At 39.6% G+C, this 26,390-nt stretch overlaps 2 protein-coding genes across 4 annotated transcripts in view; one reads left to right on the forward strand and one right to left on the reverse strand.

Annotated features, from left to right (window-relative positions):
- urb1 (URB1 ribosome biogenesis homolog) overlaps positions 1–9,538 on the forward strand; it is a 101,928-nt gene extending 92,390 nt beyond the window's left edge. For both annotated transcript variants that reach the window (XM_069888752.1, XM_069888753.1), the window contains 7 exons: positions 1,361–1,467; positions 2,057–2,200; positions 2,341–2,450; positions 2,771–2,926; positions 4,700–4,941; positions 5,856–6,440; positions 9,148–9,538. In XM_069888752.1, coding sequence (XP_069744853.1) covers positions 1,361–1,467; positions 2,057–2,200; positions 2,341–2,450; positions 2,771–2,926; positions 4,700–4,941; positions 5,856–6,440; positions 9,148–9,377 — 1,574 coding nt within the window. In that variant the 3' untranslated portion in view covers positions 9,378–9,538. The remainder of the gene's footprint in view (positions 1–1,360; positions 1,468–2,056; positions 2,201–2,340; positions 2,451–2,770; positions 2,927–4,699; positions 4,942–5,855; positions 6,441–9,147) is intronic.
- A 3,786-nt stretch (positions 9,539–13,324) lies between these two features.
- LOC138739765 (melanocortin-2 receptor accessory protein-like) overlaps positions 13,325–26,390 on the reverse strand; it is a 45,475-nt gene continuing 32,409 nt past the window's right edge. For both annotated transcript variants that reach the window (XR_011342403.1, XM_069892344.1), the window contains exon 3: positions 13,325–16,643. Coding sequence is in view for 1 of the 2 variants with exons in the window: in XM_069892344.1 (XP_069748445.1) it covers positions 16,424–16,643 (220 nt within the window). In the remaining variant the exon portion in view is untranslated. The remainder of the gene's footprint in view (positions 16,644–26,390) is intronic.

Raw genomic sequence — 26,390 nt, forward strand, 5'->3', positions numbered from 1 at the left:
TTAGGCGTGTATTTTAAATTTTATTACAAAATTAGGGATTTGGAGATTTACAATGCCCATATAGTTAAATGATTTGTATCATGTCAAAATATAACAAATTCATATGTGAAAATCAATAATATAAATGTCCTTCCTTTAAATGATTGCTCATGTGCTTAGTTGTATTGCATTCAAGTAAAATTGAAAATACAGATGTGACCACCTTTGATTGTCTGCAAAAATCTCATCCTGCCATACCTATTGTTAAAACTCTAGAAAATGTTCTCTAATCTGAAGACAATACTACATCTTCTCTAATCTCTCCATGCAAGCGAAATCCCATTCTATTCCATGAAATAGTACCTATATATTATCAGTAAAATTGTTTATTATCATTTCCATCCAGTTTGTTATATTTTGCTTTTTTTTTTAAATATGGCATTTTATATAATTTGTTTTTAATTCAGTCATATTTTAACATTCAACATAATCACATTTAGACCATTGCATTTTGATAATGATATTCCAATATCTGATAACTCAGGAGCAAAGATTCGACAGTATGCACTTGCGATGATAAATAATACAGGAAACAAAATGTCTTTGTTCCATTTCTAGTAATCTGGAAAAACTAAAATGCAATTTCAGGTGATGTTTTTGAATGTTCAACAATGGTTGTTAAGCCACTGAAATAATGGATGAACAATGTAATTTTAAGAAGTGGAGACATAATGCTGGAATGTGAAGCAAAACATAAAGTACTGGAACTTAGTGAGTCAGGCAACCCTCTACAGATCTAGCCTGATCCACTGAGTTCCTCCAGCAACTAATTTTACGAAGGTGATTGTATTGTATAATGAATGAAAACAAACCTCAATCACTTAAAAGATGCATAACTTGACACAAATTTACAACTATTTGTATCTAACATCTTGTACTGCATAGACAATTGATTAAGTTTAACTGCATATTTTGTAATTTCTAGTTTAAACTTGAAATGTGCCTAATTCTACCTGTTAGTCATTGTTTCCCCATTAAGTATAGTTAAGCATTTAATTTTCGAGAGTCTGGTCACAAATTGAACACAGGCTCTCCACATAGTGTAAATGTCAAAATCGTTCTAAATATTTAGTAAGAAGTCTCTGCTGTTCATGTGTTTGAGATTTTAATAATAACTTTATTAAGGCAAGTTTAAAGCAACTTTTAATGCAGAAAGAATATCTTTAAAATTGGAACAAAGTTGATTGATTAGGTATAACTTAATTTGCCATTAAGGAGGAGTGGAGATGCAGGAGTAAATGTTAAGTTGAAAGCTAACTTTTCTATTTTCATTATGGGCTTTCCTTGCTAAAATAAATTTGTTTTTGTTACTTCCCAATAGAGGAACACATGTATATGAGGGTTAATCGTTTCCTACTGACACATCAATATTTGAACTTGAAGAAAGTTCCTGGATTTTTTAAGCTTTTCTACAGCTTTGATATGGAGGTAAATTCCTTTCCTTTTTCTAAATTTTATTTTGTTTTGGTGATTTTCATGCAGCGTTTAAATATAGCTTTAAAAAAAATACTAACTTTTTTAAATGTCAAGGCATTAAGTAGTATTCAAGCTACAAAAATATCTGTTTCAATTCCTTTAAACCAGGTGGGAATCAAAGTTTAAAGACAAATCCAAGGTGTTGTTCTCACGCCTATTAATATATCTGCAAGTACACATTTAGCAATGGTATTGGAAGAGTACAGGAATGAACTTGGCATGAATGATGTTCCCATGGGAAATATATCCACCAATTCTTTTTAGCTGAGTCTATTTGTTAAGGAGAACTTCCAAGTTTATTTCCTGTTCCACATGGACTCTAACAGTAATACAAGACATTGCTTTCATTCGAGTGATTAGGGGAGAAAAATCATTGATTGCAACAACAAATGACACATTCAAGTCAAATCATAAAGTAGAAATTTCCACTTTCATTTAGGCTCTCTGGCCCAGTTAAATTGCCTCCTATACCTAAACTATCATGGTGAAAACTACATCTTCATTTCATATTTCATCCTTCATTTTTCTTTTTTTTTTACAGCACAAGATTGAACGTGAATGGATTCTCGACCTCCTTATTAATGGTCTAAAGGACAAGGATTGCTTTGAGCTCTGTGACCAACAGAAAATAATCCATGTACTCTTAAGCTTTTTTAACAGCCCTTTGTGTGATGAAACAGCAGAGGTAAGATGTTTCCACTTAAAAGAAATACCAGTAACATTAACTGGCTCCATACTGTACTCCAACATGAGCAAGTCATTGTTAGATTTTATACGGTGTTCTAAATGGTACTCACTTCAAGTTGTTTTTTTTTCCACATAAAGCATCAGATTATCCAGATTTTATTACGTGCAGCACACATCACACGAGCAGCATACCAGCTGATCAGCATCCACAATATACTGACTTGGATATTGTTCATTTTACAGAGAAGGTATGTTCACACTCTACCGCGACGGCATTCTTTCCAATTTATCACAGTAACCTTCATTCATTTAAAATATAATTTATTGTCAGGCTACCAATTGTTGATTTATTTTTGAAATCTTACTCTGTGAAATTCTTTGTGGAATTTCTAAATCCTAATCCTTTGTAACAGAGAGAACATGATTGATCATATAAACAGCGTAAGAGCACAACATCAGGTTAACATGTGCAGTTCTTGTAGTGGGATTTACCTGTGTTGATTTTATTTGTAATGTTTGCATTGTCATCTTTGGATATTATTGGAAATGTTTGGATTTTTCCCTTCAGGGTTTTAGGAAACAGATTGGTGTCTGATTTAATTTCGCTCCTCTACACCTTGTGGATCAGCAACCTGGGAAACAAAGAAACAACTCAGAAGTTTTTACCTTTTCCGCTTCTAAATGAATTTCTGGTTGTCCTGACGATTCTGATACAACACATTTGGTAAGCAGTATTTATTGTTTAATAGCATTCTGACATAATTGTGTTTGCCCACTACTTTGATTGATGAAATACTTCAAAACACGTTTTTGTATTCTAGTTTAAAATGATATTATTTTGCCATTCCAGAAGATTTCATAATATGCTCCAATGTTTTGGGGATCTTCTTTATGCAGAGAGTAATGAGAGTGTGGAATGAGCCATCAGCTGAAATGGTGAATGTGGGTCAATTTTGACATTTAAGAATTAAGTATAGGTACATGGATGGGAGGACTATGGACTAGGTGCAGGTCAATGGGATTAGGCGGAATAATGGTTCAGCACAGACTAGATGAGGCCAAAGGGCCTATTTCTGTGTGGTAGTATTCTATTGTGACAGATTATATTTTATATACATGTTTTAAAGGAGATAAATTTTGGCAGGTTTTTTAGTGTAGGTCACATACAAACACTGCAAAACAGATCTCATTTGAAATGCCAGAGTTCTCCTAAAGCCAGACAGTCCAGGCTCCGAGTGCCTTTGCAAAAACTTTGAAGAATGCCTATAAGGACTTCACAAGTAGGTGTTAATTGGACATGCTATGAAGTAATGGATTATTGTTTTGGAAAGCAACAGATGAACGAACTCGGAAGATTAGGTCTGGAGTCGCAGACTGTCTTGGTGCAGTTGGCTGTTCTAAGAGGGTCATGTGGGTTTCTGTGTGTGTGTGTGTGTGTGTGTGTGTGTGTGTGTGTGAGAGAGAGAGAGGGAGAATTTGTTCTACAGTTCAGCAGCCGCAGCTGGGACTGGAACATGACAAGCTTGTGGAAAAACCCCATTTTGAAGACAGCTTGTGAGTTCTTAGTTCAGCCTGGTCAAAGCCCATACAAGAGGAGATGTCTGGCTGTATAATATTTCGCTTGAAAATAAAGGAACTCTGGTGCCCAGAAAGAAAGAGGTTATCATCTGGAAAACCCTGGTGGGGCAAGTTTCTTCGGCAAGACACTGAAGTAGCTGATCGGAAGGGATCAATTATGGGTGTCCAACAAGCAAGAAATCTCTTTCTGAAAACCAACAAGAACCTCCCTGAGCGGTAACCATTTACCTTTTAAGCACCAAAGCCTGGTGAACTTCCTAAATGTTAAATTCTGTGCACAGTATAAGAATTGCCTGCAACCAGTGAACTTGGAGGAGTGAGAAGTGAGATTGGACTGTGAATCAAAGAACTTTTCTGAACTTACACACGCATTACACACACGTGCGCTTAGAATGAGAAGGGGGTTAAGTTAACTGTAATAAGTTGAAGTGTGATCCTGTTTTCATGTTTAAAGGTAATTAAAAGCAACTTTTGTTTAAGTAACTATTTGTCTTGGTGAATTTCTATTGCTGCTGGGTTTTAGGGTCCTCCGGGCTCGTAACACTATTGATAACATGAGATCTTCGGTTTTCATGCAGAATTTGATTTTGTCTCATGTCCAGATGGAGCATCTCTGACAATAAGAAGCTATATCAGTGTGCCATTGACATGTAAACCTATATGATGAAGACTGTGTTTGCTCAAGGGAAGATGATAAAGGCAAATGGAGCAAGCTGCCACCTGGGTTATTTGCTGTGTTTATTTTTATTATGGGGCACAATTTCATGACAAGAAGAAGATTCCTAAACTCAGACAAGTCTCTGGAGGTGTATGATGATCTAACTCCATCAAGAGTATCACAAGGAAGATGGAAAATTAGCCTTAAGGGAATTTATGCATCTCTATTCAACTAATACCCCAATGTCTTCTGTCTCAACAGGATAAAAGTAGAGAACCAAATATTCTCAAAATTTTTGCACACTTTGAGCTCTGTTTTACGACATCGTAGTGGTGCTTTCTTGGAATACAAGGAGAAAGGGTGGATTACTCTCAATGAAAAAGTTTTGTCCTGCACCGAGATCTTGTTGTTGTTGCACAAGTGGAGTATTGTGGGAAGGGAGTTCCGTATGCAGGAGTCATTGCAAAATCTGGCCAACAAGTACAGTATTAAGGAATTGCAAAGTAAGTTTTCAATTATCCTAATGCATTTTCATCAGTTTTAATTGAAAAATTGTTTAAACTATTCAACTACTTTTTTTTCCTTTTAAAAGTATTTTATTGATGTTTTACAATAAAAAATTGAACAATAGAATTATAAAGATCAGAAAAAAAGTTACAATAATGATCTTAAGTACAAGTTTCAAAGCATACTCAAGACACTAAAATAATACACCAAAGAAACCGGTCTCACAATAATATCCCCAAAACCAATATAGACCACCTTGCAATTTCATAGGATACATAATGAAAGCCTGCTAGTCTTGCTTCCTTGTCTTAATGCCATAAAAGATTTTTTTAATTGTTTTACGAAGTTTATCATTTGCTTAATAAGAGGAAACTTAACATTCTAAGTCAATAGAGTCGAGATAAAGCATTAACAGACAGATGACCAATAATCATAAATATGAATTATAAGGATATGCTGGGACTTTATACTCTCTGGTTACGTAGGAAGGACCTTATTGATGTTTTTTAAATCATGAGAGGTTTAGAAAAATAGTTATAGTTTTTTTCTCCCCCGAGGGAAGAGGAATCGAAAAACTAAAATGTCTTGATTTACTGTGAGGGGCAAAGATCTGAAAGAGACCCTAAGCATGGTGGGTACATGGAACAATCAGCCAGTACAGATGGGTACAGTTACAATGTATAAATTTTATACTATAAAACTCCTCATTAGGAATGATTTTGAGGAGATGCGCCAAATGCTGGCAAATGGAACTCGCTTGGGCAGACATCTCATTTAACATGGACAAGTTGGGCCTATTTCCGTGTATAAAACTATGATAAAAATCAAAATGGATGATTATTCTTGCTGATTTAAAAACTGTATACGACTACTACTGATTTTTTTTGCCTTGTATGTGAAATCTTTGCAGAAGTTTTTAAAGAGAAGAACAAAGCTAAAGGACTTGGTTGGGGAGCCACTCGATATGGCAAAAGGAAGAGAGGGGAGATGCAAGAGGAGGCAGAAACTGAAGCAGAAAAATCTTGTTTAGATGAATGCAAAATTTCGTTAAGGTCCATATTCATTAACTGGGATGCAGAACTCCCAGATGAAACTTTTGACCCCCAAGAAAGCCAGGAGGAAAAGAATGGTGTTGTTAAAGAAACCTTATACATTGTAGTTCCATGGGTTATCAAGTCCGCACTTGATTATCCAATTGGTGAATCTCAAACTTTATCTTTATTGGGGTGGCTTCAGAGAAATTTCCTGCCTCATGATGCAGTGACTCGAGAACTATTGAAAGACAATATCTTACGACGTCATCTGCTACAGTTATACACTCGAGATACTAACAGTGTAAATGGAGATGAGTGGATAGAGAACCATTGGCACCTTTTCACCCGTATCATGCTTCAGTTGCTGGAAGTTCAAGGCTTGTTGGACAACAATATGCACAAGAGCGTTATTGCACCAATCTGTCTTCCTGCACTAAAAGGCCAGGATCATGAAAGAAAAGGTGTCTATTTCAGCCTTTCCTGAATTCCTCACTGTGTTTCCAGAGTTTTTAAAGAAATCTCCATAGATTATTTAAACTTTTCTTTAATTTTATTTCTCCCAAATTCATAGCTAATTACAGTAATTCATTATTATAAAATATTTGATAACCATGGTATTGGTGTTCATGCTTTTAATGTTTTCCTTGGTTGGAATATATCGATATAATCCGTATTTTAAAATACTACATTTCATCATGTTTATTGGAAAGTTCCCTTTTTTCTAATATTTATCATTTGAATATATTTAACAATCATACCAAATGTAAAACATCAACCTCCCTCCACCCCCCCCTACAGAAGTCCTATTAAACAGAGAAGGGACAAAGAAAAAAAAAATCATACCACTGTCAGTACGTCCAAGAAAGCATATGGAAACACAATAATACCAATAAAATCTTTACAGAGGTCTTCTAGCCAGTAGCGAGGTGCCTGTGAGGTACCTGTATACTCTAAATAAGGCTGCCAGATTTTTAGGAAGGTGTTGTATCCCTTCCTGAGATTGTATGCTACCTTTTCAAGTGGGATGCAACTATTCGCCTCCAAAGACCACCTTTCACAAGCCAAAATGGGGTAAAGTGAAGAAGTAATTACCATTGAGAAAATTTTTTGAACATTCCCAGACCCAAAAATGTATGTACAGTGTAGTTTCACTTACCAGAATCGGGAAGACAGCAAGTTCTGACAGCCCCGCCGGCCGCCCTGTGACCGCCCCGCCGGTTGCATGCTGGCCACCCTTTGACAGCTCCACCAGTCACTCTGGCATCTTGGGCTGTATGTCTAATTTTTTTTAATAAAAATTAATTCCAGCTGCCACTTTTTCATGAAAGCAAAAAACTTTTCATAAAAGTGAACACAGGTTTCTTAAAAGCAAATTTTTGTAATTTGAGTTTTCATAAAGTGGAGTATACCTGTATTATGAAATTGCCATCGACCGCTTAGCTAAAACTAGCAAAAGCTAAAATGGATCAGGTTGGAAGATTTGGGGTATTTTTTTAAATTTATTTTCATGGAATAGACTTCAGCATTTCTTCTGGTTCATAAATTCAATCTGATGGGAACTTTCCAATAAACATGAATTCACATACACATTTATCCCTTTTCTTTACTGTTTTTAAAACTCTAATTTACCCTTCTCTGCACCCTTTTAGCTTCAGAGAATAGCAGTGTGAATGTGTCATGCTATAAAATATCCATATACTTCGAACAGATGCTATTGACAGCAGCTGGTTTATTTAAATCATGTTTTAATGTACTTAATTTCCTGTGGAAATGTGTAAGTTGATTAACTGGATTGAAATTGTACACAAAAAAATTACAGACATGTTAACCAATTTGTTTTCACAGGAAATTAAATTCTTCATTATGAAGAAAGTTATTAGTCTAAGTTTAAAAATTACTGTTGTGATACTCAGATATTTTCCTTGTCCAAAACTGTTAAATCATAATTTCAAATTCAGAAGCTCCTTTGTATACTATAGCTTCCATGTATCATATTTCCTCAATTAATTCAGATAACACATTGTTTAGTTACTATGCAATCACTGTCAATTTAGTATTTATCTATTATTGAGAGTTAACGGTTCCTTGTTCATTAGCTATTAAGAGCTTGGGTTGTGCTCACTCCAGCTTACTGCCCATGGTGCTATACTTCTTAACCATACATAACCATATAACTGTTAACGGCGTGGAAACAGGCCATGTCGGCCCTTCAAGTCCACGCCGGTTCACTTCTTGTAGCACCATTGTTCAAATTTCCTCATGTCTCACCTCTATTTCTATCCAGAGAGGATCATGAAGCCTTACCCCCTACCAAATGTCCTGGCGTCTAACCTCCAACTCATTCTTGACTTCCATTTTGCATTGAACAGATCTGGAAGTCGACAGTAAGCTGAGCCATGCTGTATGGCTAACCAGCTGATTGCTGGGGAACTGCAGGCTGGCCAGCAACATGATCTCGTCACTGTTTCTGTTTAGGTCATCAGTTTAGTTTTCACATTGCCATCCATATTCATCATGTATTTATTCCCTATTGAAATGCTCAGTTTTTGGGTGTGTTTGAGAGGCAGATGCTTATCAGGAAGAGCACGCTACATGTGAATCTAAATAAGAATGGTTTAATTAACTTAAACCAACAGATGTATGAGTGACTTGATATATTTTGGCCACCAGGAAGTAAATGCCTAATCTCTACAGTGTTGCATACGGCAAAGAGCTATTGATCACCTATTATAACAACATTCATTTTATGAAATGCACTTAACATCACAAATGCCCGAAGAACTCCACAGGTGCACTTGATCAAAAATGTAACGAAGAGGAAGCTTAGTCAGATTGGTAAATGTTGTCCTGGATGGAAACACTGAGGGAAGGATGTTCTAGGATTTATTAGATGAAGAAACCATTGCCATATTTGGGTGAAGGATGTGGGAGATGCAAAAGAGTCTGCGAGGGCTGGATTAGATTACACAGAGGTAGGAAGGAATGCATGTAAGCGGAAGCAGCATATTGAAAGAGCGTGTGGCACCTTCTCAACTGTGGATGTCCTTGGCTCAAAAGCAGGAATGAAAGTGAATGAATGTGTACCTCCTAATACAAACCACAAGTAAGGGTATAAAATTGTTGTTTGATACGTGACTGACATTTTTATGCTAATTCTGTCTTTCACAGCTGCCGCATTGTTTCTCCTCTCTGATTATTTGTGGGACTTGTGGCTTGGAGGTCAGAAGCCTCATCTTTTGCTTTCTCATGTCGCCTTGATCCTGGAAGCCACCGAAGATGACCCCAGGTTGGGCAAAAGTCCGAAAGTAAAACAGAAGTCAACTAATGCCATTGTATCTCTCTGTAAAGACATCCATAATCTTATTGAAAAGCAGCAACCCAGAGTACTTCCTCAATAGTTATATTTTCATATTTTACTTTGCCAGAGGTTTATTAAAGGTTGCAAATGTATGATTATACAATTGAATATTTTCAGCATTGTCAAGATATGCAATATTTTGGATATTAACCTGTCAGCATTCAAAATGTACGATTTTTTAATAAATTATTGTTCTAAACACTTTTAAGATGGTATTTTTAACTGGGATATTTAAGTAGTTTAAATAATACAATATGAAACATCTTAACAAAGTTGTTTTCCTTGTCAAGGATTGAAAGTCCCTGTCAGTCCACTCCTCCATTACTTAAGTCTTTCTACGTGACTGGTTTAAAGAAATCAGTCCATCTGTTGTCATTTTTCTGTGTTGTAAATTCAGTGTTATTCCCCTGAATCGAACGTATCATGACTAATTCCAGCCTAATTATTTTAAAACCTATTCTTCTGACACCCTCATAGTTCAGTCTTAATAGTGTCAGTTCCGACTTTATTCTTATTCACTCTTGTATCTCTACTGCATCACCTCTCTCTTACTGCACTGTATCTGAACTGTCAAGCTGCTTATTCAATAGAAGCACCAGATTAGCAGAAAAGTTCTCCTATTCAATATTGGCAAGACTAATTCTTTGTCTTTGCCATCACAATTTCAAACACCATGTACATAATTTCCCAGCAACCTTTTCCATCCCTCTCCCTGGTAACTGTATGAAACTGAAGCAGACTTTACAACTTTGGTTTTGTCTTAAACATCTTTAGAGTTCTCTCACATCCATTATGGCAATACCTCCTGAACAAGCCTTGTCTCAACTAGTCTGTTGTTGAAATGAACAATGCCTTTATTATTTTCAGGCTTGATCACTCCTTGTTGTCTTCACTTGTTCTATCTTCCTTTCTCCTATTCAAATGCCTTCTCATCTTTGTTTTCGGAACCTTTAGTACACATAAATGTGTACTAATTATTTTCTGTCCTATAAGTAATCCAATCCATGTTAGTATATTCACCCAATTTCTGAGCTCTAACCTAGTTGATATCCACATCATCATTCATGGTTTATCTTGATGTCTTTTGGCACACCAAGACATTACATTAAAAGAAAGGAGAATGGATAAAAATGTATGAAATCGCTTCATACACAATCTGCAGCGTGTCTTGTGAAGCAGTGTACTTGGAGTTAACAAGGTTAGTAATTTCTTGGTTTCATATTTTAGTCATTCACTTTAATACATAGAGCATGTTTCAAAATATAATTCTACACAACAAAAATAAAACAACCAATTTGCATCCCCCCCACACCTCTTCTGTTTCTGATCATGTGACTGCATACCTTTTGTTAGTTAATCTTTTCCAACAGCCATCAAGCTCTTGAACTCCCTGTACTATCCGAACCGTAACAATACTCCATGGCCATCGAAATTGCCTGTCCTTCTGACACAGCACATTTTTGCCCTACTGTTAATTTATTTATCTTTTTTTTTTCTCTGTTCAGGCTTGTGTGTTAACTAATCGATAGTATGTTTTATGTCCATGGAAAACTGCAGCATGTAAGACTTTCATTGCATTGGGACATTGTACACGTATATGACAATATACTTCACTGCCATCCTTCATTTTACAATGTGTATACCTGTACATGTCCCCAATTCTGATGAAATGTGATTGATCTGATTCTCCACAAATGCTGCATGACCTGCAGAATGCCTTCCAATGATGTATATTTTTATTACAGTTTTCTTTCATTGCAGTGTTTTGATTTTCAGTCTATTTGGTGAAAGTTCAATGTTGCCATGGGGGATAATTGGCTTGCACTTCAAAATAGTGACACGGGCACTTTTGCATTAAACCTCTTTTGCTTTAATATTTCACAATGATGGTCTGTTCCAGATTTTTTTTTATTTGATGCTTCAGGAAAAAAATGACAATGAGATGTCCTACAGTTTTAGCTGGGACCAGTTTTGCTTTTATTTTACATTTCCAGCATCCACAGAATTTTTCTCTAAATAATCAGGTCATTGTCAAAAATTACTGCTCAAGGTTTTGTATTTTTAGCTTATCAATTTCAGAATATCTCCACGTGCTTTTGTATTTAGTAACTTGTGGTTACTGTGGTAATTGCACCAAGCAATTTGAGCATTAGTAAGCTTTGTCAATAGTAATGTGAAATTGGCCAGATAGTGGTGTAGTGGAGATTGGTCAAGACACAGGAAACTTCCCTATCTTTCCATAAACGGTTTTATGTGACAGGATTGCAGAGCGATCTGGTTGTTCCTGAGTTAATGCTCAGGTACCATGAGCAATCAATCATCACAGTGCATTGGCCTTTATTGCAGGGAAATTGGAGTACAGGTTGTGGTGATATGACCACCAGGGGGAGATCTCTGACCCTGCAGGAAGACCACCTAAGGGACTGACTCCGCCTGGCCGGCGGTCAATCAGCTGACCTGAAAATAAACCTGAGCCAGTCACACAGGGAGCCACCAAGGCATGAACTGGTGATTAGGCTTTTTACTGGAATAAAGCCTGTTGTACAGTCTTTTCTCCGTTTGTGCTTGTTTGCTGCTACCTCAGCTCACGACACAGGTCTTTGGTGACTCCACACCTGAAGTTAATTTTCATTGAAGCAGAGGGACTTCAGCAAGGATCCAACCGCATTGATCCTCTGATGTACATGGTCAGTGTGGCAGTGGCGTGTGAAATTGAAGTACTTGGTCACTAAGAGGTCCTTGCTGTTGCAGCAGAGTGTAAAGGTGCTCACAAAACAATCTCCTAAACTGTATCCAGATTCCCCGACGTAGAGGAGGCTGCATCGGGAGCACCAAATGCAGAAAGGGACCCGAGGGGTAACTTCTTTCCAAGCAGGGGGTGGTGGGTATGTGGAAGAGGAAGTGCCAGAGGAAGTGGCGGAGGTCATGTACATACCAACCAAAAATACCTGGGGTCAGTCACAAGGGATTAATTGCTTTAGAGAATGGTTGTAACATGCACAGAAATACTGCAAAAGGAAAACGAGAAACAAGTTCAACCATTTTTTTAAAAAATAGTAATTCAGAGCAACTTGATGTGAATAATTCAAAAGAATTGCTGTTTACGACTTGTATTTTTGAGTTACAAAAACTCCATTGTCCTGAAACAGACTAAATTTATAAAGACCAAGCTGAGTTAATACAATAGTTTCTCTTGATGCAAATCATAAATATCCTATGTATTGTAGTTTATTTTAAGATTTATAGGGTAGGTTGGGTGAATACAGTTGGCGTAGCAGTTAGCGCATTTAGTGTAATTCATGGGCCGAAAGGGCCCGTTACCGTGTTGTATGTCTAAAAAAATAAATAGATGGAGAGAAACAATTTCCTTTGGTGAGGTAGGCAAGAACAACGCTCAACTTAAAATCAGAGCTAGGCATTTCAGGTCTGATGACAGATTGGAATTTCCTTCACATTAGTGGGGATCAATCGAAAATATTGAAATTAAGACGAGTAGATTTTTATTGGGCAAGAATATAAGGAATCTTTAAACCAAGATGGGTAAAGAGAGATGTGGGATGTATTAGTTTCAATCAAACTGAATGATGCAAGTGACTGAAGGACCTAATCATGTTCTGCTGGAATTTTTATATTATTTGTTCAATAAACCTGTTAAAAGAATTGTTTGTCAGTTGGTTTGAAATATCCAGAAGACGGACTTCCAAATATCACTGGCTATTTTAGTGAATGTATTTTTGTCTAAATCTTCGCTAAAATTGGGAAAGCTATTCCAAGTGTTAATCATTTATGCCCAAGAGAGGGTCTTCGGCTCTCTTTTTTCCTATCTGATTATTTAATGTGAACCAGGAAGAAATAAATGCACACTGTATGTAAAGACTAAAGTTGCTTTTTTCTATTCTGATTCCTAGTTGGAGAGTTTCAACAAATGAAAAATGAACTGCATTTGGATAAAGAAACAATTTTATTCATTTCATAATTTTCAATGCCCATATTTCCTGGGGTCACAGCACTAAAATAATTCTTATCAAAGTCACTGAGGATATCCTCTATGATGGTGACAAGGCTGATCAATTGCTTCCCGCCCTCCACCTGGCAGCAGTCATTGAGTGAAGCCCAAAAGTCTGCAGATGCTGCAATGGTAATAAAGACTCATAGAAATGCTGGAGGAATTCAGTCGGTGTTGCAGCGTCAATAGGAGGTAAAAATATAATACCAACGTTTGAGACCTAAGCCCTTCTTCAAGGAATAAGCAAAGAACAGGAAGGCATCAGAATAAAGAAACTGAAGGCTGGCTGGGGAGGAGTCCAAACCAACAAAAGGTGTTAATTGGTCTCCATCTTGGGAGACGAACTTGCAACAGACATCTACAAACCCACCAACTTCCCCAGTTACCTCGACTACACCTCTTCCCACTCTGTCCTCTGTAAGGATTCCATTCCTTTCTCTCAATTCATCTACCTCCAATCCATCTGCTCCCAGGATGAGGTTTTCCATGTCAGATCATTCAAACAACATGGCTTTCCCTCTACCACCATCAATTCGGCCCTCATCCACATATCCTCCACTGTGTGAACGTCTGCCTTGGCCCCCTCTGCCCCCCTGCATATCAAAGACAGGATTACTCATCCTTGCTTTCCACCCCACCAGCCTCCGTATCCCAACATATTCTTCCTCCTCCATTTTCATCATGTTCTATGTTGTCCCACAACTAGACACATTCACCTCTCTGCCTTCCATCGTACACACTTCCTTCCCCATCACCCCATTCTCATTTTCCCATCCCATTCACTTGCTGACATTTCTGTCCATGGTCTCGTGCACTGCCAGATTGAGACCACCCACAAATTGGAGGCACACCTCATCTCTCTGGGCGCCCTCCAACCAGATGGCATTAACATCAACTTCTCTGATTTCTGATAACCCCTCCTTCCTGAGATGGAAAATTTCATTATTCAAACTTGTTTTCACTGTTGAACAGAAACAATGAATGTTGAGGACAGAATAATGAAGGGTGTGTGTGTGTGTGTGTGTGAATGACTGAGAATGTGTGTTTGTGTGTACATATGTTCACTCATGCATAAAACCAGGACTTTTAACCTGAAGCTGTCACCTCTGAAGCAACACTTGAGCATCCATGGGAGTGATCTACTGCATTCAGTGCTCCCTTTGTGGCCTTATCTACATCTAAGAGACTGGAAAATTGCTTCATTCTGTCTGGATCAGTGACAAGAATCTCCCAGTGGCCAATTCTGCACCCCACTCCCATGCACACCTCTGGAAGTGGCCTCGTCCAAAATCACCAAATCCACCTGTAAATAGGAGGAACTACACTTGATTTTCCGTCTGGAAACTCTCTAACTGGATGGCATTAACTCCGACCTCAAATTTCTGCTAATCTACTCTTTGTTCTCCCTCCCTTCCCTTTACCTTCTTTCCTCCAGCTCTTCACCCACTTTATTCATAAAGCCATCCCTTCTCCCCCTTTTGCTGGAGTGCCCTCCCTCTCGTCCACCTATTACCTCCTGCCACTGGGCCCTTGCTCATCCCCACCACCATTTTGTTTGAGCACCTGCTGACATTTTCCCCTACCTTGATGAGGGGCTCAAGCCCAAAACGTTGGTTATGTATCTTTATCTTTTCTAAAGGACACTGTTTAACCTGCTGTGTTTCTCCAGCATTCTGTTTTATAGTAGGTGCAGTTCTTCAAAACCTTTCAAATGTTGATGGGAAAAAAATCTAGACATGCCTTTGTTGCTAATTGCAAATGTACAATTCTACAGGTACTGGAAATGTGAAACAGAAGCTGATGAAAATGCTCAGCAGGTCAGGCAGTTCCTGAGGAGTTAGAAACAGTTGATGCTTCAGGTTCATGATTATAGAAAAGTAAGAATATAAGTAGATCTTTAGTTGCAGAGAGAGTAAGGGGATGGAGAAAGAACAGGGGATGTTTTCATTGGTAAGGAACCATGATGGTCCTGATACTTAAAAGAACAAGTTTTACTATTTCACTTACACAGATACTTTGGAGGCCTGGTTGGTTGGAAGAAATACAAGGTCAGGTCTTGTCAATCCTGTGGTTGTATGGGTATGTGCCAGTGGTCAAGAGTGAGTAATTATGACGATGAATAAGAAAACTAGAGCAGCAAGAATGGGAATGAAGAAAAAATGTGTTTGGTGATGGCATTACACTGGAGAATCTAGAAACTGACCACGATATGTTGACCAAGATGGTGTGCTTAGTGGAGCAGAAAGGAAAGCTTATTCTAGTTCTAAAGGATCTTTCTCAAATGAGGATTCCCTTCCCTTTTGCCTTCGTCTTATCCATTCAATTTCCAACACTTTGTTCTTACCCTCTCTCAGAACTTTGTGCTCACTTTCCATTCCACCAGCCCCTACATTCAAAAAATAATTTCCTGCCCATTTCTGGCACTTTCACATAACATCCCCACCAATCACATCTTTCCTTCTCTGCCTTTGAAACATTTTAAAGAAATATTCCTTCTGTAGTATTAGGATTTACTTGTTCATTGCCAAACTACCCACCTCAGCAGATGCAAATGACTCCTGTCCTATGATTGCCACTGCTCATGCCACAGACTCCTCAACATCAGGAGGAACCAAATGCAGATTGGTTCACAGCTTTGTGGAACATCTCTGCTTAGCTTACAATCAGGATCCAAGAATTTTTGTTCCCTCTCTATTTCTGCCAACCCTACTCACAATCTGATCTCTTTGGCCTCTGTCAATGTGGTTCTATCTAACCATGAGCCCTTCAGCTTTCAACTGAGCGCATTGCAGCATTTCTCACTCACCAATGAGTCTGAGCACAATCAGGTCCATAATTTTTGTTTCTCTTGATACAGATTATGCTTGGCCTGCTGTTCTTCAGACATGTTCATTTATTTGCTAGCCATGTTACTTAGCACAACTTAAAACAATTTTAATTAAGAATTCCAAGGATTCCCTTGAACTATTCAAACATACATGGATGATTCTTTTTCTGACCATATTTGTTAATATTATCATACTATAAGTTTATCCCAGTGTTAGGAATATGAACTTTATTGCAGACGAGCGGTAGTCTGTTTATGGAATAACTCTGCCAGGAATTACGGTATTATCCTGCAGTGTCTGTGGTCCTTCAGAAGCTCCAAGGCATTTCTGTTCATTGTTGCAAATGGCATTTGCTGTTTCTCCACTGTCAGCTGGTATTAACGATGAAACACAATTGATCACATTGTCTCCCTGTCCTTGATGACGATCTTTCCTAGTGTACCTTGATGTTGCTTTTCGTGAACTGTCGATTCTGCAAAATATTCAAGAATTCATTTAAAAATTAGTTTGTTGTGATTCTCCATTTATCAAATTGTGAGATTACCACAAAAATTGATGAAGGAAAGGCCATCCTCCATGGGAGATTAGTCAAGAAGGTTCAGTCTCTAAATGTTGGTGGGGAGAAGCTAGCTAGTGGTAGTAGATGATTGCTTCTCTGACTACCACTGTTGTTTGACATTTATATCAATGTCTGGATTTAATTGGATCAGCACGTTTTTAGATAAACACAAAGATTGGAGGCTTTGTGGACAGTGAGGAAGACTTTCAAAGCTTCCAGAGAGATCTGGACCAACTGAAAAACTGGGTTGCAAAATGCCAAATGGAATTTAATGCAGACAAATGTAAGGTGTGGCACTTTGGAAGGACAAACCAAGGTAGGATACACATTGTAAACAGCGGGGGACTGAAGAGTGCAGTAGAATAGAGGAATCTGGCAATACAGATACATAATTCCCAGAAAGTGGCATTACAGGTCGATAGGGTTGTGAAGTGTGGTTTTGGCATATTGACCTTCATAAATCAAATCATTGAGTACAGGAGTTGCTTAAGACATTGGAGAGGCCACAATTGGAGCATCATGTACAGTTTTGGTCACCTAACTACAGGAAGGCTATCGATAAGATTGAAAGAGTGCAGAGGAGGCAAGGACATTGTTAGAACTTATAGATCTGAGTTACAGAGAAAGGTGAAACAGGTCAGGCTTTATTCCTTGGAGGGTAGAAAAATGAGGAGATTTGATAGAGGTATTCAAAATGATGATGGGTATAGACAGAATAAATGCAAGCAGGCTTTTTCCCCTCAGGTTAAGTGTGTTAAAAACTAGAGATCATGGGTTAAGGGTGAAAGGGGAATAGTTCAAAGGGAACATTAGGGGGAACATTTTTGCGCAGAGAGGGGTGGAACAAGTTGCCAGTTGAATGAATTGGTAAATACCAGCTCAATTTTGACATTTAAAAAAAAAATTTGGACAGGTGCTGTCAACGGACAAGAGGGGCATAGAGGGATATGGTAAAAGCACAATGCTGGAGAAACTGCAGATCAAACAGTAAACTTTATATACCAAAGATAAAACTACATAACCAATGTTTCAGGCTTGATCTCTTCTTCAAGGATGGATATGGTCTGGGCGCAGGTCAGTGGGACTAGGCAGGAAAATAGTTCAGCCACAGACTGGAATTGCCAAAGGGTCTGTTTCTGTGTGGTGGAGTTCAATGGTTCACTGCAGCCACTCTCTGGTAGTAAGTTCTCTATTATATAAACAATGGTCCTAAGTTTGCACATAGCTTGCATTAGATTGCTTGAGCTCACTAAACGCAGAAAAATCAGACAGCCTGGAATAAATACACACCCGATTTTACTTTAAAAATGAAAATAGACCTAGATAATCTTTGGATATTCACTTTACTCAAATAACATATTTATTCCAGAAATTGGGGAGCCCCTGCTCTGATGTGCAGGGCCTCAGCTGCAACAGATCTGCTCGTGTTCCAGGTGGATGCTACATTTGAAGCTCATGTTATCCAACGGGAGCCCAATGAGGGGTACCCTGACAATAACATGACACAAATTTCCACGAAAGCGCCATGAGGAATGCTGCACAGGAAAGAATGTCATATCACACACACACACCCCCTGCGGAATAATTGACACCAAGAAGTGCCTGCTTTCGCCTTCTGTGTGACATGAAATCACTCACCAATGGTTCTTGTCATATTTCATCCAGGGGAAAAAAAAGGTTTTTTTTTTAAACAAAGACAATATTATGTTACTGAACTTCCAAGCATTGGGCTTAAATCCAGTAAAATGTCCCATACAGTGATTTTGTTTTTTACAACTATGCATAATAAAATGAATAATATTTTATTTCTAGTTTAATTGTTTGTTTTACTACCACCGCACATAGGATTTAATTTATACATCGTACACTTAACTCAAAATTTAATTGTATTTTCAATAGATTGGTTCAAGTGCACTTTGCTGGAGTTGAGGCGGATGGTTAATGGCAAGGTTGAAGAAGCTGGATATTCACGACATTATTTCAATATTAAAATAAACCAGGATTATCCTTCTAACCTGACTCTTCACTCTCCACCACATTAATGACCTGATGTACCTTTCCCCCTGTATGAATCCACTGCTTATCAATGAAGTATGGGCCTCTTCATAAATTCTCAACCAGTGATCGCGTCCAAATCTGAATAGACTTGGTGCTCCTCCAGCCTCGCAATCCTCCAGATCCTCCCATTACAGCCTCCTGGACACTGCTCTTTACTGGCATTCCATATCTGTGTGTGTCCTGATCTCTGGAGTCCATTAACTACCACTATCTGCCCCTTTAAAGTTTTTTTAGGACTGAGATGAGGAAAAGTTTCTTCTCTCAGGGTGGTAAATGTATGGAATTCTTTGCCGCAGGAAGTAGTTGAGGCCAATTCCCTGTCAATATATAAGTGTAGGTTAGATTTGGCCTTGTGACCAAGGGGATTAGGGGGTTTGGGGAGAAGGCAGGAACCGGGTATTGATCAGCCGTGATCATAATGAATGGCTGCTGAAGATCAAACTGCGCTGGGTAGGTGATGTCTCCAGAATGGAGGACCATCACGTTCCCAAGATCGTGTTATATGGCGAGCTCTCCACTGGCCACTGAGACAAAGGTGCACCAAAGAAGAGGTACAAGGACTGCCTAAAGAAATCTCTTGGTGCCTGCCACATTGACCACCGCCAGTGGGCTGATATCGCCTCAAACCGTGCACGTTGGCGCCTCACAGTTCAGCGGGCAGCAACCTCCTTTGAAGAAGACCGCAGAGCCCACCTCACTGACAAAAGACAAAGGAGGAAAAACACAACACCCAACCCCAACCCACCAATTTTCCCTTGCAACCGCTGCAACCGTGTCTGCCTGTCCCGCATCGGACTTGTCAGCCACAAACGAGCCTGCAGCTGACGTGGACATTACCCCTCCATAAATCTTCGTCCGCGAAGCCAAGCCAAAGAAGATAATGAATGGCGGTGTAGGCTTGAAGGGCCAAATGGCCTAGTCCTACAACTATTTTCTATGTTTCTAAAGATGCATATTTTACAAGTCAGTAAGGTGTAACCAGTGGTTTATCACATGACTGACTCACAACTTTTTTAAACATGATAAAAGTGATTTTGATAACTGTTTGGTTACTATCTTTACAATAACACACAGACTGACAAAAAATACATTTGCATTAGCAGAGGGTAAGGATCATATTAGCCCCTTTCACACTTGCAGTTGATCCCAGGAATCAAATGCCAATCAGCCTTTATCTGTTGTGAAAGCAAAATCAGCTCAATGCCATGTCAGATGACGTCATCTCACGCCAAGGATAGACTGCCTCAACCCCTAGTACAAAGCCCAGCATCTGTAGATGCTAACGTTGCAATCAGGCAAGTGTGAAACAGGCAACTGCATTATGCGATTGAAATTACCCATTTTTGCGTGAATGCAGGAACATGAAGAGCATATTTAAATTAAGGTATAAACTTTGCCATGGGAAAGTCCCAGTGAGAGAGAGAGAGAGAGAGAGAGAGAGAGAGAGTGGAAATAAATAGCAATAGTGAACAATTTTTAAACAGCGAGGGAAAGTTGGTAGCGCTAAAGTGCACAATTTATAAAGACTGTGGGAAAAAGCAATGGCAGATGTGACTTCCCAGAATGCCGTGTGGCAGAGAAACCCCTCCATGAATGCTCCATGCATGCAGCCCTTTATCTGCCACATGGAATTCTGGAGGACAGGTCTGCCATCACTTTTTACCCCATGGTATTTATAAAATGTACGCAATAGTGCTACCAATTTTCTCACACTATATAAATTGTCCACTAAAGTGCTACCAACTTCCCCACCCTGATTAAAAAATGTCTTCTCTTGTTCGCACTTTCCTATGGTCCCTTATCAAGATTTATATAGTTCGGAACAACAACACAGGCTGAAGGGCTCATACTGTGCTGTACATAAAGCTTAATTATGTTATAATTAGGCATGATTAATTTTGTTGAAATATAAGATCATGATCAGGTTTTAGGACAGGTCCACCATCGCTCAGTATGTCAAGATGTCATCAGTAGAAGGTAGAACAGTCCTAACCCCGCGGATGGCTCCTTGCAAGTGTGAAAGCGTTCACTGTCCCAGTTAAGAGTGGTCAAGTGTGAAAAGCCAAACCCGCATTCCTATCCCAGGACACTGAACAGCCAATTTAGTGGGACACAAGTGTGAAAGAGGTTATTGTCTTAGTGCAAGAGGTGGCCCCAAGATGTAGCTAGGTGTTGTATTTACTCTGTTGGTGTCCTAGGTCCACTACAAATTGAGGCTAGAAAGGGATTGAGAAACATAAGGATTGCAGATGCTGAAATCTTGCAGAAACAGCGAGAATCTATTGGGATTCGGTAAGTCACGCAGCGTCTGTGAATAGAAATGGTCAGTCAGCATATCCAGTCGAGGCCTTTTATCCAGACTCATCTCCAAGCACAAGTTTCACAAAAGGTTTTCTTGCAGGTACACCATGTCATAATGTGTTCCGGGGGAAATTAAATATATACAAAAGCAGGAAGTTGTGCTTCAGTTATACAAGATATCGCTGATGGCATTTGGAACACCATGCAGAGTCAAGGTCTCATTTAAAAAAGCCTGTTGAAGTGTTGGAAACAGTTCACTAAACTAATAGCCTGCAATGGGCAGGTTGGCTTGTCAGAAAAGCTTGGACAAGCTCAGTTTGTATTTACTGGGACTTTGAACAGTGAAAGCAGATACGTTGGAAACACATGAAATGTGAGACATCTTGACAGGGTAGATATGGTGACTGGGAGAAATGGGATGATTAAAAATTAAGTCAGACATTTCAATCATGGTGAATCTCTCAGATTCAGGAGCCTTTGAATGGCTTTAAAGCTTGAGTAGATGGATGCAGAGTAAAGCAGAAGATGAAAGGTTATTCCAAGTAAAACAAAAATTCTGCAGACCTCCATGGTTGAAGTAAAAACACAATGAGAAACTCAGCAGGTCAAACAGGGTACTTTATATAGCAAAGATAAAGATACATAACCAACGTTTCAGGTTTGAGCCCGTCATCAAGGTTTCTGCGGACTTGATATTACAATCAGATCAGCCGTGATCTTATTAAACAGTGGAGCAGGCTTGAGGGGCTGAGTGCATTCATGCACAAGAGGAAACAAGGCCACAATATCAACCCAGTCAAGTGCCTCAATTGCATGTAATGTTTTACTCTGTTAAAAGTGTGATTAAAAAATGCAACATGTTGATGCTGGTCTCGTTCAGGAGAAGAGATGGAGATTTATCGAAATAGTTCAAACTGTTTGAATTAATAATAGGCTCCTATTTTTTGCCAAATTTAATTTGTTGCAAACTGAAGCACCACTCATTGGGTAAAGAGCTTTATCCAAGGGGGACACCAGCATCCCCATAGAATGTTACACCACAGGAACATGCTCATTGGCCCATCTAGTCTTATGCCAAACTATTATCCTGTCTATTCTTAATGATCTGCAACCAGACCATAGCCCTCCATACCTCTCCCATCTACATCCTTATCCAAATTTTTTACTATATGTCAAAATTGGGCCCTCATTCATCACTTCAACTGACAGCTCACTTGCGTGAAGAATTTCCACCTTTTCAGATTTATTGTCAGAGTACATAACATCACTTACAACCATGAGATTCTGTTTTCCTGTGGGCCAGGAAGAATTACCACTTATTGGTAGTGCAAGAAAACAACTGTAAACAACGAACACATAGAAACCAATAACTGTAAACAAATAATAAATGTACGCAACTGAGCAATACAGAGAGAATTTTTTTTTAATCAATAAAGTGCAAAAGTCCCTGAGTGAGATTGTCGTTGAGGAGTCTGATGGTGGAGGGGAAGCAGCTGTTCCTGAACCTGGCAGTGCGAGTCTTGTGTCACCGAGACCTCTTCCCAGATGGTAGTGGTGTGGATCCTTGATATTTGCTGCTGCTCTCCAACGGCAGCATTCCCTGTATGGTGGGAAGGGGTTTACCTGTGATGTCCTGAGCTGTGTCCACTACCTAATCTTCCCTTAAACATTTCACTTTTCACCCTTAACCCATATTCTCTTGTTCCTGTCCCTCTTTGAACTATCCATATTATTAACAGGAGCAAGGGATGTCATTCTATGTGTATATTGCAACGCGCCCGCTGAGGCAGCCCAGAGGTGTCTTGCATTCAGCAGTATCACTGCTCGTCATTTTATAAATGATCTCTAATTAGCTGTAAAATGTAAAAAATAAAATGAAATTCTTCTTAAGCTATTTTTTGAAGATTATGATAGTACCGATTCTATCACCAATGTGTGTCTGTACAGATGGTCGTGTAGGATGACTGTGATTGGCTGAGAGCGTAGCCACACCTACTGGCAGGTCTTAAAGGATTGCTCCTAGCCAGACCAGGTCATTCTGGACTGGTTGGCCTACTTGTGATATGCTCCAGTCTTTTAGTTAATAAAAGCCTTGCCACCTACTGGCAGGTCTTAAAGGATTGCTCCAAGCCAGACCAGGTCATTCTGGACTGGTCGACCTACTTGTGATATGCTCCAGTCTTTTAGTTAATAAAAGCCTTGCCACCTACTGGCAGGTCTTAAAGGATTGCTCCAAGCCAGACCAGGTCATTCTGGACTGGTCGACCTACTTGTGATATGCTCCAGTCTTTTAGATAATAAAAGCCTTGCTACCTACTGGCAGGTCTTAAAGGATTGCTCCAAGCCAGACCAGGTCATTCTGGACTGGTCGACCTACTTGTGATGTGCTCCAGTCTTTTAGTTAATAAAAGCCTTGCCACCTACTGGCAGGTCTTAAAGGATTGCTCCTCGCCAGACCAGGTCATTCTGGACTGGTCGACCTACTTGTGATATGCTCCAGTCTTTTAGATAATAAAAGCCTTGCTACCTACTGGCTGGTCTTAAAGGATTGCTCCAAGCCAGACCAGGTCATTCTGGACTGGTCGACCTACTTGTGATGTGCTCCAGTCTTTTAGTTAATAAAAGCCTTGCCACCTACTGGCAGGTCTTAAAGGATTGCTCCAAGCCAGACCAGGTCATTCTGGACTGGTCGGCCTACTTGTGATATGCTCCAGTCTTTTAGATAATAAAAGCCTTGGCACCTACTGGCAGGTCTTAAAGGATTGCTCCTCGCCAGACCAGGTCATTCTGGACTGGTCGACCTACTTGTGATATGCTCCAGTCTTTTAGTTAATAAAAGCCTTGGCACCTACTGGCAGGTCTTAAAGGATTGCTCCTCGCCAGACCAGGTCATTCTGGACTGGTCGACCTACTTGTGATATGCTCCAGTCTTTTAGTTAATAAAAGCCTTGGCACCTACAGGCAGGTCTTAAAGGATTGCTCCAAGCCAGACCAGGTCATTCTGGACTGGTCGACCTACTTGTGATATGCTCCAGTCTTTTAGTTAATAAAAGCCTTGGCACCTACTGGCAGGTCTTAAAGGATTGCTCCTCGCCAGACCAGGTCATTCTGGACTGGTCGACCTACTTGTGATATGCTCCACTCTTTTAGTTAATAAAAGCCTTGGCACCTACTGGCAGGTCTTAAAGGATTGCTCCTCGCCAGACCAGGTCATTCTGGACTGGTCGACCTACTTGTGATATGCTCCAGTCTTTTAGTTAATAAAAGCCTTGGCACCTACTGGCAGGTCTTAAAGGATTGCTCCTCGCCAGACCAGGTCATTCTGGACTGGTCGACCTACTTGTGATATGCTCCAGTCTTTCAGTTAATAAAAGCCTTGGTTTGGATCAACAAGTCTTTGGTTCTTTCGACGCACTCTACAAAGATGTAACACACGAAGATCAGCTCATGCCGTAGTAAAAATAAAATTCTTGATAGAGTGCATAAAATACCTAATAGCTGTGTGCGGCCCTCTGCAAGTGATTTACTATCGTCAGTCAAGGTGTCTAATCTGATGAAAAATGCGGTCTGTTTCAACAGAGTGCTCAAATCTGCCTGATTTAAAAAGTAACCCAACTGACTCCATTCCTTGAGAAACAACAGCCATAAAGAATATTAATGTTACAAGAGCCCTTGAATGTTACTTTAGCGTTCAGAAGTCCAGGGGTTTTGAGTCCTAGTAAGGACAGTTTCTCCACCAGCCTCTGGGGAATGATCGTATTAAATGCCAAGATGAAGTCAATGGACAGCAGCCTGGCGTATGAGGTGTCATTCTCCATGTGGGTCAGGATGAAGTGAAGGAACAAGGCTATAGCATCATCAGTGGAACCGTTCCATCTGTACACAAATTGAAATAGATCCAGTGTCTCTGGGAGGTTCACTTTGATGTGTTCCATCACCAGACACTCAAAGCATTTCATAATCGTGGGGATCACTGACATGGGGCGGAATTCACTGAGGGCTGTTATTGTTTCCGTCTTTGGTACCAGGATGAGGGTGGCTGTCTTGAAACCCTTGGGGACAATGGACTGCTGCAGTAATGTATGGAAGGCGCCCATAACGACCTCTGCCAGGTCTGCGCAGTCCTTCAGTACTTGGATAGGGTTCTCTTCACTTCAGCCGTTGCTATGCAGGGGACCCATTCAACAGGGGGTCATGGAGCTTTCTTTTTGTCAGTCTGTACTTATCGTCAAATCATTCTAAAATGTTCAGTCTGTCCATCATCTCTTTGACTTGCAAGATTACCTTGTGGTCTGTTACAGTTTTGATCCTTTGCCACATGCACCTCATTTCACCGGTGTCCCACAGTTATTTAAGGATTTTCTGTGCATACCTAACCTTTGCCTTCCAGATTGCACAGAAGAGTTCAGCCCTGTCTGATCTTATTGCCATCTCATCTCCTGTCCCGAAAGCAGCATCAAGTTCATGATTAGCCAAGGCATCCAAGGTTATAGGGAGAAGGCTGGATGATGGAGCTGAGTGGGAAAATGGATCAGTTCATGGTTAAATGGCAGGCAGACTCAATGGGCTGAATAGCCTATTTCTGCTCCCATGTGTTATGGTTATCATAAGGTCTGCATCCAATCATGGTTTCTGATTAGCCATGGTTATGAAGTATTTGATCTCAGTGTTGTCCTCAATACACTTGCTAATGTAGCCAGTCACTTGTGTACACCATTATGCAGAGGGAGATTAACTACCATCCAGGCCCTATGCTAAGCTTTAGTAAGGACCCCACCCTTCATTGAATAGAATAAAGTGAAACTGTTCCATTTATGAGCCTTTGGCGTGATGCCCTCACATATTCTAAATTTATCTGCCGGATATGTACTTGGAATACACCAGTTGGAGTTTGGTTGCAGGAGGGGAGGTAAAACTTCACTAAAATCAAACAAAACTTTACCTTACAGAAGCCCCGAATAATTTAAAAAGTTCGTTAGTTACAAAAAGATAAATAAAATCAGTTCTAAAAAAATGTATCGATACAAAATAACACAGGAGAAGGGAAAGTCTTTTTTTTTAAAAATAACCCTCACCTAAGTGACGCTGCTTGAGCCGAGCTCTGCTGCAGGAGGCAGACCTCAGACTTGCGCACGCGTACAAACACGAGATTGATTGACAGGTAGCATTAGGACCGGCAGAGCCCGAATTAATAGATGGGTCCAAGACCCCACTGCTCATTGACAGATGAACACAGATCTTCCATGAGCCTTGATTAACGGGTGGACCCAGGACTAACGCGAACCCACGTAGACAAGTGGT

This window comes from Narcine bancroftii, chromosome 7 (genome assembly GCF_036971445.1).
Source record: "Narcine bancroftii isolate sNarBan1 chromosome 7, sNarBan1.hap1, whole genome shotgun sequence".
In the NCBI taxonomy this organism is placed as follows: Eukaryota; Metazoa; Chordata; class Chondrichthyes; order Torpediniformes; family Narcinidae; genus Narcine; species Narcine bancroftii.